The following is a 15,378-nucleotide window of genomic DNA, read 5'->3' on the forward strand; positions in this document are numbered from 1 at the left end:
TTCTAGAATAATGATTAAATGACTTCTTGAAAGAACAAAGTAGGAGATTTAATTTTAATGTTAACAAGGATGCAAATTGATAATAATATGTATGGATGGGTTCTTTGTATACTGTGTATTATCCCACAGAAATAAACCTTTGGTGGTCTCCCAGGTGTTACTGAAACACACCTTCCAGCAACATTTGTTAGCAACATCAGTGAAAGATCTGCAGGAGTTGTAGTTTTGCAGCCCTTGTAGGACTACAATTTCATCAGCCTTTTTGTTAAGAAGGCCAAGATCTTCCTTCCCTCCTCCCTCCCTCCCTCCCTCCCCCCTTCCTTCTCTTTCTTTCTTTCTTTCTTTCCTTTTTTCTTTCCTTCCTTCCTTCTTTTTCTTTCTTTCTTTCTTTCTTTCCTTTTTTCCTTTTTTCCTTCCTTCCTTCCTTCCTTCCTTCCTTCCTTCCTTTTTCTATCTTAGTTGCCACCAATGGGACATAAAAATGCCACTGTAAAATGTTGATCTGTTTAATTTCTTTAGGCAAATTATGGTGGCTTTGCATGTCAAGATTGCAAGGATGAGAATCATTTTGGCCTTGACTGTCAATCTGGTAAGTATCTCAAGCCCAAGATCTCACTGAAATGGGTCAAGTTAATGTCTGGTAGTCAACTAAAGAAGAATTTAAATGAGCTGATGGGAAAGTCATAGGCACATGATAATAGTAATGGGAGCTGTAAATCATTGTAGAATGTGCAATCAGTTAATATGTTCTGGGCCAGGTAACTGATGGATATGGATTGATTTCTTCATACATTTGAAAATTTCTCACGTTGTCTACATTACTTCTGATATCTCTGATCTGCAGAATACAGTGATAACTCAAAACAGCTAAAACTATAACTTCTCACCAGCAGAGCTTTATTAGCACCTTGGTTTATGAAGCAACTGAGGATAATGAAGTGGATTGGTAGAAAATTGAGGCACCCAGCTGCACCATTCTAGATCTCAATCTCTAAGGAAATTATTAATATTCTCAAACACTACCTAGTATCAATATTGGGTAGAACAGGCTTAAATTAATTCCAAGCAAGACAGAACTCTTGATTATGTACCAGAAAATTGTTGTTGACTCTTAGCAATCACATAGATCAGGGGTGTCAAACTCACATCGTCACGGAGGCATCACGTGACTCTCAGGACTTCCCCCCCCTTCACGGACATGGATGTGGCCAGCATGAGACATATCCAGCCCGTGAGCCAGGAGTTTGACAGCCCTGATATTGATAGACTTTTTCCATGACAATCTTATCTTTCAGGTCTTTTAGTGATGCCCTCATCACCAGTGTAATTGAGTCCATTCATCTTCCTCCCTGTCTTGCTATTCCTCTTTTTCTGTTTTTCCCAGTATTATAGATTTTAAAGAAAGCTACGTCTTCACAGAATATGTCCAGAATACAATAATTTCAGCCTTGTCATTTGTGCCTTGACTGAGAACTTTGGATTGTTTGTTTGATGTTTCATTTGTTTGTCTTCTTGGATGTCACAGTATTCTTAGGACTTTTCCCTTACACCATACTTCAAAAGTGCAAATACTGTTGCTATCCTACTTTTTTAAAGTCTAAATTTTGCTTCCATTCCAGAGCATACCTTGGTTTGCATAATTCTGATCTTTGTAGGTATAGACATAGCATTTAAATATCTTTTACAAGGCCTTTGCAGTAGCTTTATCAAATGCCAGTCTATACCATATTTCTTGACTATTTGTTCCTTTACTGTTGATGGTTGATTCTAAAAGATGGAAGATCTTCACCAACTTGATGTCTTTTTTGTCAGTTCTAAGGCTAGTTGTTCTACCCGTTGTCATTAATTTGATCGTCTTTATACTTAATTTTAGTCTCTTTTTGCCCCATTTTTCACTGTGCTGCATGACTTTTATTATAAGAGCTTGCAGATCCTTCTACATTTTAGAATAACTCTCAAATAGATCAAGTTTTTTTCTGGTTGTTCTTCTCCATGAAAATTAAAATGCTCCTGGATCTCCAATCACTACTGGCTTTTCAGAGGCTGGCTGGATAACAAGGATGTTCGTTCTTTTAAGACCACTATATCAATTTTCAATCCTAAAACTGTCATATAGTGGCAGTTGTCCATGCTTCAGTTCATAACACTTTAACTTGCAAACAGTGTGGAAATTGTAAGTGATATGAGGTCAGGTGGCTGTTGATTGGGACAAAATATACAGTTAACTCAGTGGTGGGATTCAAATAATTGAACAACCTTTTCGCCCAGGGTCAGGTTAGCTGTTGTGGGAGGCATGGCCCATCCCCATCCTCCATCTCTGCCACACATGTGGGACGAGCCTCCCACAACAGCCAACCCGATCCTGGACAAACCAGTTGTTGAATTGCCCCCACCCTTGCTATCAAAGTAGATCCTGGGCGCTGCACTGCAATGGAGAAATGGGAAACAGACTGGCTAGCACAAGGGGGGGGGGAGGAGCAGGGAGAAGAAAGAGAGAAAGTAGCCTTCTCCTTCCCTCATGCCGGCCGCTCTGTTGCCCATTTCTCCATTGCAGCGCAGCGCCCAGGACCCACTTTAATAGCAGGGGGGGGGGAAATAATTCAATAACTGGTTCGCCTGAACTGGTGCAAACCGGCTAAATCCCACCACTGAGTTAACATGATGCTTGTAGTGAAAGATCCACGCTGGGTTGCCTAGTAGGCATAGTTTACAAGATAATATTGACCTTTGAAGGTCTAAATGCTACAAGGCCTAAATATTAGCCAGGCCATCTCTTCTGCTATTAAGTTGCACAGTTATATAGATGATTAGCAAAGAACCTTTTAAAAATACCCTATTGTCAAAATGCTGGTAAAAGGCTCATGAACTGCACTCATAGGCGTGTTTAGCTCTCATTCTCTTTCTATTTGCAAAGATTTTCATTTTAACTATACTAATGACTTATTTTAACTTTAATTCTATTAATTTTGTTGTTTTGCTTTTTATATACCTTTACTTTGAGAGCTTACCTTTACTTTACTTTGGGAGCTCAAGATGGGATGCACAATGCTAATTTTATCTCTCCAACAATAACTCCTTGAAGAAGATTGATCCAGCAGTGATTGGCTCAAAGGTAGCCAATGAACTTCATGGTAAAACTTCCCTGCTCCCAGCAAAACTTTCTTGCTCCCAGCTACATTAATGATTGCAATATTTTTGATAAGACTCTTAAGTATGAATTATTTCATCCTCTTCTCTTGCTTAGTATGTGAGTGTCAGCATGGAGTTTGCAACCATGGTCCCTCTGGAGATGGAACGTGTACCTGCTATGCTGGCTACACTGGCCCCAGGTGTGACCAAGGTGAGTGCACAAGAGTTTACCTTTTACATTCCTTTTGTCTTCAGATTTCACCATCACGTTGTTTCAGAAATAACTAGCATAGCTTGGACATCATCTGGGACAATTTTTTTTTTTGCTAGACAATAAATAACATGTTAAAGTTTAGGAATAAATATCTACAGAGATTCTTAGTCATCCATGTCATGGTTGTCCCAAAGGTGGTTTTTCAAGAGGCAACTAGACTTTCTTTGTTTTTCTTTGAAGATGTTTTGCTTCTCATCCAAGAATCTTTTTCTGCTCATTTAGGAATAAACCTTTAACAGGTATTCAGGACAGTCTGAGTCACATACAATATTTAGTTTCTGGGTTGATAATAAATAAGAGAGGAAAAGAGGTAATAAATACTGACCCTTGTTGTTCGCCCTGTACACACTCATAGAACACACACAAACACACAAAGGGAGGGAGGGAGAGATATATTTCTGCTTGCTGCCTATGGGCAGACAGATTAGTTCTACAGTGGGAGAGAAAATTAAAGCAGTAGAGTGGAAGATTTATTACATGCTACTCTGATTGTGTGTAAGTATGTAGTGCTTTTAATTAAATTTCTAACCCTGGGGAGTCTGTTTTAAAATAGACAAGCTATAAAGAGACAATCAGAATGGAACACAAAATATAGTTCCAGTTCTCTGATAAAGACATATCTAAGTGATTGGAGTCCTGTGAATAATTCCTCCCTCTGCATAATCGTGATGCAACTTTCAGATACTTGTAGCTGTAGAGGTAAACGATACTTTCATGTTCTCTAGAGGCTCTAATTTCAAATAATCCTCTTTTGTGATTCCAGAAGTTCCCAATTGTGGTGGTGTAATCTGTGAAGCCAACTCCCTTTGTGTGGTAAAGAATGGGAAGGCTGAGTGTGAATGTATTCCAGGCTACAAGAAAATTGGGATCTATTGTCTAGGTGAGAGGAAACCTTGAATCTTTATGTAGCGTGTTAGAGCATTTCAAAGTACTCCACACGTGTCTTCTTTATAATTCTTGTAAACAGAATTCATACAGTGAGATCTACAAGAGGTAATAGAAAACATTCTTCAATGCAGGGGTGAAATTCAGCAGGTTCTGGCAGGTCCTGGAGAACGGGTAGCAGAAATTTTGAGTAGTTCGGAGAACTGGCAAATATCACATCTAGCTGGCCCCAGAGTGGGATGGAAATAGAGATTTTGCAATATTGTTCTCCCAGGAGTGGGGAGGGAATGGAGATTTTGCAGTAAAATCCTTCCCCTGCCACGCCCACCAAGCCACACCCACAGAACCGGTAGTAAAAAAAAAATGAATTTCACCACTGTTTCAATGATTCCAGCCATCAAACATATTTCCTTCCAGAGCAGGGATCTCCAAATTTGGCAACGTTAAGACTTGTGGACTTCAACTCCCAGAATTCTCCACCCAGCATATTCTCAATTCTGGGAGTTGAAGTCCACAAGTCTTAAAGCTGCCAAGTTTGAAGACCTCTGTTCCAGAGCATTCTATTCCAGTCTTTCCTAACAGTGTTGAACTAAATTTCACTCATTGTCAATCAACGTGCTAAGACATGATGGAACGTGTAGTTCAAGATACCTGGGAGAAACCAGGCTGGATAAATTGTTCTATATCGTTCTCATTGCCAACTGATTGTTCATTTCTCCTACCAACAAAATTCAGCATTCCACAACCACAAAGTGGTTCCTTCTGAAAAGTTTTGTTGTGTTTCTATGAATCCTGGGCTTTGCCTCAGCCTGTTGATGCTCCTCCTTGTACAGGTGGTATTGTTCTGGATTAAACAACACTTCAGACACCTCTAATTGTTGAAAATAGAAAAGGGAAATTTCATAGGAGAGGCTAGTCTTCCAGAGCAGTGATTTGTAGTTTCTCCATGCCATTGCTGCAACACTAAATCATGAATGCAGTTTATAAAGACTATCACACATGGATCACACACTCTCTCTCTACCACTTGGCACTACCTCCTCATAAAAGCATCACAGATGGGGCTTTGTTTTGCATATTTATTTTGTCACTGGGGAAACTGGCTCTGTGCCACACAGCCTGCTTCAGCCTGCAGACTGCAACCACAGCAATTGAGAGGGCCAGGAAATTGCTTTGCATTTTATTTTATTTTATTTTATTATTTTGTTTTAACAGTCTATTTTACCGTCTGCATCTTCTCTAGGGTGAGTGACTCAGAGTTGCCTAAGAGGAGCACTCACATACATCTTTTAAATAAATAAATAAAAGCAAATATTGCAGTTGGCTTGTGAACATAAAGATCAGTTATTGTTACAGTCATTGTTAGGATAGCTGCTCTGGAAGTCCTTTAAGCACAGAGAATGTAAGTGGTCCAAAACCACAACTCTGCCTAAAGAATTCAGAGCATGCATGAAATGTGATTTAGAACCAGGGGTGGGTTTCAAAAAATTGTACTACCAGTTAAGTGGGTGTAGCTAGATGGGGGGGCATGTGACTGAGTGACAATGGCAGTGGTGGGTTGCAGGTGGTACACCCTGGTACGGGTGTACCGGAGCCTGCCCGGAGCACCCAATACCGTTCTGGTATGGTGCTCTGGTGGGCCTGAGCTCCTTACCTGTCTTTTAAGTCTTCAGCGCTTCTGTGCACGCACATAGCACATGTGCGATGCTCCGCTGAGCTGCTGGAGCATCAAAGAGGTTTGCAGAGGCGCTAAGAGGCATGCACATGCTGTACACATGTGCGCACATGCTGCGAGTGTCCATACCAGTTGGAACGGGATCCGGAACCCACCACTGGGGCATGGCCAACTTGGCATCAATCAGTCACATGATCCCTTCACCAAGCCATGACCACCAAAATGGTGATGAAAAGATTTGACTGGGGTGGGGTGGGGTGGGGGGCTCTCCAGCCTCGCCAGAGCTAAAGGAGTGCCTGCAAACTACCCAATAAGAAAAAAAAGTTTTTGTCCTCCCCAAAAGTTTTGCAAAAAAATTGTCTCAAACTCCAGTAACACCAAGCAATACAGAAGAACTTTGTAATCGATAACACTGAAAACTACAATGAGACCCAAGGCAATAAAAGAGGTGTTCAGCCACAGTCTCCTGCTAAAGCTTCTCTACGTCATCCAAAATCACTTTCAAAACCAGAACAAGATGAAATCTTATCAGTTTCGGCTCCTTCCCTGTTGTGCTGTTTATTTGGAGCTGCTGGCTGCCCTTTGTTTATGAATTCTGCCTCTTTTAATATTCTGTAGAACATTTTATTTAGGGGATGGGGGTAGGGATCCCACACAAAGACGAGGCATTAGACGCTACTCAGAGTCAGGTTCAATTGGAGCAGCTTAGATTGCAGATAAATAAATCAGTGACCAACGAGGTCTAATCTAGGCTGACTTTTTTGAGATCTGCCAGAATGGAAGAGAGGAAGAGAGTGTGGGCAGCACAGAGATTTCCATCAGAGAGAAGTCCAAATTAAGAGACTGCAATCCTAAGCTGGAGGGAGATGGAGAGGGAGGAAGAGGTTCAGGGTAGCTACACCCTAGAATCTGTCAGGTTATATATTTAGTTTGGCAAGATTCTGTTTGTTAGGTGTAAGCAAATAAAGAATTGGACTTTGTTGTATTGTCTTTGAATTTGGGTCTGATTCAGACCAGTGGTTTATTGCAGACCTAATCCAAGCTCCCAGGATTTTAAAAAAGTAAAGAAGTAAATCCTACATGATGGTGAAAATGTATTGGATGTTACTTCCATTTTTGAGCACTATAGTCTTTGGGTGTTCTGGAGAACCATATAGTCAGGGTTGAGGAATTGCTTACATCTTAAGATATAATTAATTACTCTAGTAGTTGGTAAGGGCTTGATTCTTCAGATACAGAACCTATTGGCATTGAAAGTTGACTTTGCATTATTATAGCTCTGAATATTTTTATTTACTTTCTTTTCAGCCCAGGATCCCTGTAACTCCTCTCCGTGTTCCCCACATGCTGTTTGCAAGACTGTCGGGGAAACCAAATATCAGTGCATTTGTGCTGAGGGATACAAAGGGAATGGGAGAGTGTGCCAAGTAAGGCAACCCTGTCTTGACAATAATGGAGGCTGTCCTAGAAATACCACCAACTGCGTTGACCGGAGCCCAGGAAAGGTACATGGTGCCTTGCAGTGTACTTTGATTGTAGCAGCCATGTATGAAAGCAGACAGTTAGCAATAGGGCCAAGTTATTTGAGGGCTCTCCTAACTCCTATGGTTTTTGTCTAGAAGGCTCATGCCAACAGAGGTGATGCACTCTGGATCCCTTTGTTTAATAATATTATGTATCAGAATCCAACATGCCAACAGAGGTGATGCACTCTGGATCCCTTTGTTTAATAATATTATGTATCAGAATCCAACATGCCAACAGAGGTGATGCACTCTGGATCCCTTTATTTAATAATATTATGTATCAGAATCCAACATGCCAACAGAGGTGATGCACTCTGGATCCCTTTGTTTAATAATATTATGTATCAGAATCCAACATGCCAACAGAGGTGATGCACTCTGGATCCCTTTGTTTAATAATATTATGTATCAGAATCATGATACCTGCTGCTTGTTCATTCATTTAATATTTGACAAAAACATTTCATATTATTTCATGATATTTTTGTTTATGTTTGCATATTGGGTCTAGGACCCATGTTCATTTTGGTTTGCAGTGATTTTTGTGTTCTTATTTGAAGTGTTGGTTATTACCTTTAAAGCCTTGCAGGGGGCCTAAGGCATTGTGACTTGTCTTCTTTCTATTTCCATAGCCGTATTGCCTATGTAAAGTAGGAATGAAAAGGGAAAGAGAAGGGATAAATAATTGCATACCCACCAATGAGTGCCCAATATCTTCTTGTGACACACGTACACAAAGGTGTGAAATGACCCCTGATGGGTTTGTCAAGTAAGTACTTCAGAAGCCCAGCATGAATTCAAAATAGAAGGTATTCTGAATTTCTATCTTTTGCTATAATACCAAATTCAGAAGTCTGGTTTACATGTTTTCTATGTATCTTAGGAGAGAGAGGGAGGGAGGGAGGGAGGGAGGGAGGGAGGGAGGGAGGGAGGGAGGGAGGGAGGGAGGGAGAGAGACAGAGAGACAGAGACAGAGACAGAGACAGAGAGACAGAGACAGAGATATGAAGGACTAGTTCCCAGTGAAGTGTACTTTTTGATACATGCATTCATTTTCTGTTAAGTATTTTATCCCATTTTTCTCCTAAAAAGTTCAGATCAGTGTTATGGTAGAATAATATCCAAAAATAGCAGGGCATATTTTTTGAACATAGATTCAAAACATATATTGCTCATTCTGAAAACCTCTTTCCTGAATATTGATGGCAGTATTTTAGACTTGGGAATCCCCACTATAAAGTTACTCAAATTATATGCTTGATACAATATGGCAATAGCTACAAATACATCAACATTCCTAAAATTTATATGTTATTTATTGGAAGTAGCAGGAGTACGGTATCTTTTTATTGGAAAGCTGCTTATCCTCTATCAATGAAAATATATAAAAAAACCAAGTCTTAATTCTCAATATTAGAGGCCAATACCTGCAAGGCAGTAATGTTCTCCTTGCAAAGGTGTTTTTTCTGTTTTGGCCCTTCTATGATCATCACGCAGAGCAAAATTGTTCACCTGCATAGGAGTGGCTACTTTGTTCTAGCCTCATGGAGCTCCACTAGGCTGCAAGAGAAGAATGGTACTTTTCCTTTGGATTCCCAGCTCAATTATGTCCTTCTCTAGTTGTGAGTCTCACTAGCATCCAATAATCATTGTCTTGGAAATGTTTTAAAAACCATATGCTTCCCTTGGAATTTTATGCAAATCTGGTGATAGTTGGCCATCTTGGCCATAGTATCAGCCTCCTTCTAACCTGAGTTTTTAGATACCACTTAAACTCCACTCTGCTCTTCAGGTTTTACAAAAGTTAGATTTGGCATCTTTCCAAGCACGGAATGACAATATTATTAACATCCCATGTTACAAATGTGAGTGGCAAAAAGAAAAGAAAGACTGGTTCACTTTGACAAATTCAGATATGAACTAGAGCAGCCTTCCCCAATATGATACTCCTTAGATATGCTGGACTTCTACCTCTGCAATAATCAAATGACACTGGGTTTGAAGCTTAACATGATCAGGAGGGCACCATGGAGGAAGGTTGACTATGCCTTTTGTTCCTAGAGGTGGTCCTTTATTTATGACCACAATTGAGCCCCAAATTTATATTGGCAAGCGAGGCAGTTGTTAAATGAGGTAAAAATACAGAATATTTTTTAATATGGGATTTGTTTTATCTATGACTAGAAAATGGAGGTAGAAATTAGAAATTGGAAAGATATTATGCATAAGCAGATAAAGTCAGACAACACATTGTCCACAAAGTATGTATGGTTGTATAAGAAAAATGTATAAATAAAGTATTTATTTTTTAAAAAAACTGCAGCTGCTAATTAGTTGCTTAATTAATGTGAATTGGTTGCAAAATACTTAATAATGGGACAGTTGCCCAAACCTCATCTTATGTCACCCTCTTTTGTTCAGCTGCATCTGCCCAAAAGGAGAAGTTGATGTTGGAGGTTCCTGTTACAAAACTATCCTGAGTGAAATCGCTAAGAAAAATAGACTTGGAAGATATGCCAGGCAATTGAATGATGCACTGACATTGTTCGGTAACTTTCTTCTCTGGGTGAATTTAACCATACATAATTGCAATTGGGTAGAACAGTGTTTCTCAAACTTGGCGACTTGAAGTCCTGTGGACTTCAACTCCCAGAATCCCCCAGCCAGCATAGCTGGCTGGGGGATTCTGGGAGTTGAAGTCCACAGGACTTAAAGTCGCCAAGTTTGAGAAACACTGGGGTAGAAAATCATTAAACTATTATAATTGTTTCAGGTTGATTTCTTTGAATACTATAAACGAGAAGAATCCTACGATACTCACAACTGATATGCTTACATAAAAGGATAGCAGCATTGATTAAATTAACCTGTTAGTTCAGAAAACAATTAAAAATGTGCATGAAATTAGGAGCCCAGGCAATTCAAATGAATACAGGTTTATTGCAAGCTATCATTCTCTACAAGAATCTGGACTGCTAATGGTCAAAGAAAATTGGCAGTAGATAAGTCAACAGGGTTCAAGGTGGGCTGAGCTCTTGTTGGCATGAAGGAACTTGAGACTGATGACATGTTTCACCCATTCCTCAGCTCAGCCTGATCATCTCCTACAAAAATTTAATCCAGGGCACACAAACTTTTAATTCAGATCAAGTATAAATTTCAGAACAAGAAAGAAGGTAATTTAGCTGATTGTGTTAAATTGTCTCTCTTATTTGTAGCTAAGCATGAAAATATATTGGGATGCCATAGTTAGATCTCCTAACTTTTTTTAAATTGTCTTTAAAAAGAGGCCTTGATATTCAAGGATGCTGAAAACTTTTGGTGGTTTTTTTTTTCCCTTTCGGGATGGATGCAAATGCTAAAGATAATTTAATATTATATTAATAAACTAAATTCAAAAGAGACCCCAAATATACCTAACATTCTTTTCTAACCATGAATCACTAAACATAGAGGTGTACATAGTAACATGGAAAATTAAGTATATGTTCTATCTTGCTTCCCTATTGGTGGGAAATAGGTAAGTACTTGCATATGTTACCTATTCTGGCAAGTAGCAGCTGGGTGGACAGTGTTGATTGGTGAAATGCTGTAAGTCAGGGGTGTCCAAACTTGGGAACTTTAAGACTTGTGGACTTCAACTCCCAGAATTCCCCAGCCAGTATGGCTGGGGAATTCTGGGAGTTGAAGTCCACAAGTCTTAAAGTTCCCAAGTTTGGACATCCCTGCTGTAAGTGTTGAGAAAGAATTAAACGTCTCTCTCAACCTCTCAGTCCAATTCAGGGTTGCCCAAGTAGAGGATAAAAACAGAAATATAATGAAGATGTCCTCATAAAACCTTCAACCTGCACATCTAAGGCATATAGCACTTAGACTTATATACCACTTTGCAGTGCTTTACAGCCTTCTCTAAGCGGTTTACAGAGTCAGCATATTGCCCCCAACAATCTGGGTTCTCATTTTACCCACCTTAGAAGGCTGGAAGGCTGAGTCAACCTTGAGCCAGTGAGATCTGAACTGCCAAACTGCTGGCAGTCAACAGTATTCGCTTGCAATACTGCATTCTAAGCACTACGACACCACAGCTCATTCATATATTCTGTTAAAGAAAATGCTTCCAGTCGTATGTATGATTATTTATGATATTCACGGTTTTTTTTAAATGAATGTGTGGTATCAAATCTTTTAACAGGTAAGGGTTGTTCGTTAGCCCTGGAGAACTATGGGCCTTTCACAGTTCTTGTGCCTACTGGAGAAATCAATCCTCGATTTAACTTCAGTGTAAGTACTCTTCTCTCTTATTAATTAATTACTCCTAGTATTTGGATCTGAAGTGAGGCTACCACTGTCCTTCTTGACCAAGATTATCATTTGGTATTTTCACTCACTGTGTTTGTTTTTCAGAGAGAATTACAATGAAGGGGAAGGGAGAGATAGAAGGATAATTATTTGCAGGCTTGCAAAGAAGGTGAAGTCTAGAAACCATGTTCATTGTAAGGCCACCAACACTCCACACATTCTTTAACAATAATCACCCACTGTCACACAAAAAGAGCTGCGTCAGAGCACTATCTGGCAGAGTGAGAACCCAGTGTAGTACCCAGCAAGCTTAATAACTGGAAAGAAGGTGCCTATATGAACAATTCAAGCGTAATGGGTATCCGCAAACGTTTATTACAAGATGCCTGCACAAAATGCAAAGGAGAGAAAAGAAAGAAGGTGAAGGAGCAACTATGTGGCACACTCTGCCATAGCTCAAAAACATTTCACAAGCAGTAGCATACAGCTTCTGAGATCTGCAAGTGGGCATCGCACACTGCCCAGAGGCTACCATATGAGGACAAATTATGCATTCTAAAGATCGCTTGGAGGTGGGAGGTACTTTCAATGTAATCTACCAGATCCCCTGCATGGATTGCCCCTGTGACTATGTAGAACAAATGGGGAGGAAGCTAACCATCCGATTGCAAGAACACAAGCAAGCGGTGAGATGAGGAGACCCGAACGGATTGGTAGCCTCACATTGCAATGAACAAGCACACACATTTAGTTTTGCAGCAACTAGGATCATTGGACATGCGGGTACAAAAATAGCCAGGGAAATGATTAAAGCCTGGAAAAAGTGCCCCTCAGAGGTGGGTTGCTCCTGGTTTGGCCGAATTGGTAGTGGAATTCAGGTCTGGGTCGCAGACCGGCAGCAATCCAGGCCTGCCACGCCCCCGAACCGGTTCCCTCGCTGTTGCTGGGGCGCTGCCATTTTGGTTTTTAGTGACTGTGTGTGTGCAGTTCACTGTAAATTGTTCTGCCCATGTGCAAAAAACAATTTACATTGAACAGTGCATGCATGAGGGTTGCAAATCAGTAGTAAAATCAGCAACAACCCATCCCTGGTGCCCCTTGTCAGTTAACAGGAGTGCTGATTTACCACCAGCTTAGGACTGAGTACTGAAGGGCTTGGCAGAACAAGGAAACAACAGCCAATCACCAGCTATCAACACACCAATCAGCCAATAGGAAGGCACCACATAAACATAACTCACAGAATAGTCCAAAGCATGTATTCCAATAAGTGAAGTTCCCTGAGAATGGGCTCCAGCATGAGTCTTAAAGCTCAGGAAAGTAAATCTCTAGTCCCAGTGACCGACCCAAATGCGATATTTCATCATTATCTGGGATATTTATATTTGCCTTCATTTGTAAGCTGAATCTCTTACAATGTCTTTTGACCCATTCAGAAAGGCTAATGTATAGGATCGCTCTCTCAATAGCATTTTGTACATGCTAGAGATTCACAGTGATTATATTTTATTATTTTAAAAAATGACCCCAAAAGTCATCTAAAAAAATTTACGATGGTACCATTAAAAAAATAATAATGAAGTGCTGTTGTCAGGTAATGTATCATCTATGTGTGTTATTTGAAAAAGAAATAAAATAATGAAAGAAAGGATAATTAAAAAATAGAGAAATAATCCAATATGTGCCATAACTTATTTGTTCTAATTTTAGATGTAGTGCTTGATATCTTTATAAAACTGATATGGAACATTACATATTAGTACTTTTGGGTACAGTGAAATTAAAAATGTCATACTTGATGTGCTGTATACAGAATAATGCTTTTGGATTTTGATATCTCCTCTCTATGAAGGTCTCATATGCACAGGAATTCTGCAGGAAGCATATAATAGTTGGGCAACATTTGTTAAAAGATGCTCCTCCCATTCAGGTTTTTTGGACATTATCTGGACATAAAGTGGAATGTCATGAATGGGTAAATATTTTTTACAGACCTGAGATCCTAAAAATGAAGCTATAGCTCAAGTTTGTCCTTCCCTCCCTCCCTCCCTCCCTCCCTCCCTCCCTCCCTCCCTCCCTCCCTTACTTACTTCCTGAAATTTTAGGTCAGTTTTAAATAGCCCAAGGAAAGTTGTCCAATGTTTCCCTTTACAATTATTATACTCAGTATCACAATTATATTTCATTGATTTAATTCAAATATTATGTTATTCCTGGGAGCCGATTTGGGAGGGGGGCCTCCAGAGATATTCCAGGTGGGTTTCAGATATGGCATCAACTGAAATCCCACGGCAGAGGTGGAGATCTAGTGATCATCATCTGGAAATCTCTTGTGGTTTTCAAGGGCATTGTTGCATAGGTCACCAGATGTAAGATTCCGTTCATTATATTGGGTTGTAGGGATCAGTTGGGATTGTTGTTGTACTAGCTTCTCTAAGTAACTTGACTCCATTGCTAAGTTCAATTTCTCTACGATTAGGGTCTGATGGGGCTTGGGAGTTGGACAGTCCTATCCCCGAACATCTAGAGCACAATAGTGTAGTGATTAGGGCATGAATTACTATATGAAGGGCCCCCTGGTTCATTGATATACAAGACATGCCTCTGCAAAGCCCACTGCTTCTATCTGCTTTGTAAGCAGGAGCTGAGAGACCAAGATGGCCTCCTAGATTGTACAGAAGTCTCACATAAGAGTCAATAATAGAGTACCTCCAGATTTCAGAGAAGAAAGGACAAAAAGACAAAACCTGCCCTTCCCATTCCAACCTGTACAGCCTCCAAACACTAGGTTAGGGTATTACTTGATCAGTCAGGGACTGAAATGTAGAACTGGGTATCATCTACCTATTGGTAATTCTGAACACAATCCCAGCAGTTTCATGTAGGTGTTTAAAAAAGGGAGGAAGAAAACTCTGCAGCAACCCCAAGCGAGGAGGCCTGGGTATAATCTCTTCCTACCTGTCATAGGTTTGCCTTGGTAAGGCCATACTTGGAATACTGTATCCAGTTTTTGGTCTCCACAATGTAAAAAAGATGTTGAGACTCTGGAAAGAGTGCAGAGAAGAGCAACAAAGATGATTACGAGACTGGAGGCTAAAACATATGAAGAACAGTTGCTGGAACTGGGTATATCTAGGTTGATGAAAAGAAGGACTAGGGATGACATGACAGCAGTGTTCCAATATCTCAGGGACTGCTATAAAGAAGAGGGAGTCAAGCTATTCTCCAAAGCACCTGAGGGCAGGACTAGAAACAATGGGTGGAAACTAATCAAGGAGAGAAGCAACTTAGAACTGAGGAGAAACTTCCTGACAGTTAGAACAATTAGTGGAACAACTTGCCTCTAGAAGTTGTGAATGCTCAAACACTGGAAATTTTTAAGAAGAGATTGGATAAACATTTGTCTGAAGTGGTGTAGGGTTTCCTGCCTAGGCAGGGGATTGGAGTAGAAGGCCTCCAAGGTCCCTTCTAACGTTGTTATTTTATTCTATAACTGATTGAAACCAGGCACAGAGAAAGGAGGAGAACCAGCTCCCTGTGGTCTACCGGGTGCGCTTCAAGGTGTTAATCACCATCTTTAAAACGCTCCAT

The 15,378-nt window shown here is 40.2% G+C and overlaps 1 protein-coding gene across 1 annotated transcript in view; it reads left to right on the forward strand.

Annotated features, from left to right (window-relative positions):
* The window catches only part of STAB1 (stabilin 1), a 122,749-nt gene that overhangs the window by 8,695 nt on the left and 98,676 nt on the right, over positions 1 to 15,378 (forward strand). The window contains exons 5-12 of the mRNA XM_081948824.1: positions 520 to 589; positions 3,245 to 3,340; positions 4,167 to 4,283; positions 7,271 to 7,467; positions 8,121 to 8,257; positions 9,910 to 10,037; positions 11,681 to 11,769; positions 13,640 to 13,762. Coding sequence (XP_081804950.1) covers positions 520 to 589; positions 3,245 to 3,340; positions 4,167 to 4,283; positions 7,271 to 7,467; positions 8,121 to 8,257; positions 9,910 to 10,037; positions 11,681 to 11,769; positions 13,640 to 13,762 — 957 coding nt within the window. The remainder of the gene's footprint in view (positions 1 to 519; positions 590 to 3,244; positions 3,341 to 4,166; positions 4,284 to 7,270; positions 7,468 to 8,120; positions 8,258 to 9,909; positions 10,038 to 11,680; positions 11,770 to 13,639; positions 13,763 to 15,378) is intronic.

Source organism: Natrix helvetica (genome assembly GCF_964273705.1).
Source record: "Natrix helvetica genome assembly, chromosome: 1".
NCBI lineage: Eukaryota > Metazoa > Chordata > Lepidosauria > Squamata > Natricidae > Natrix > Natrix helvetica.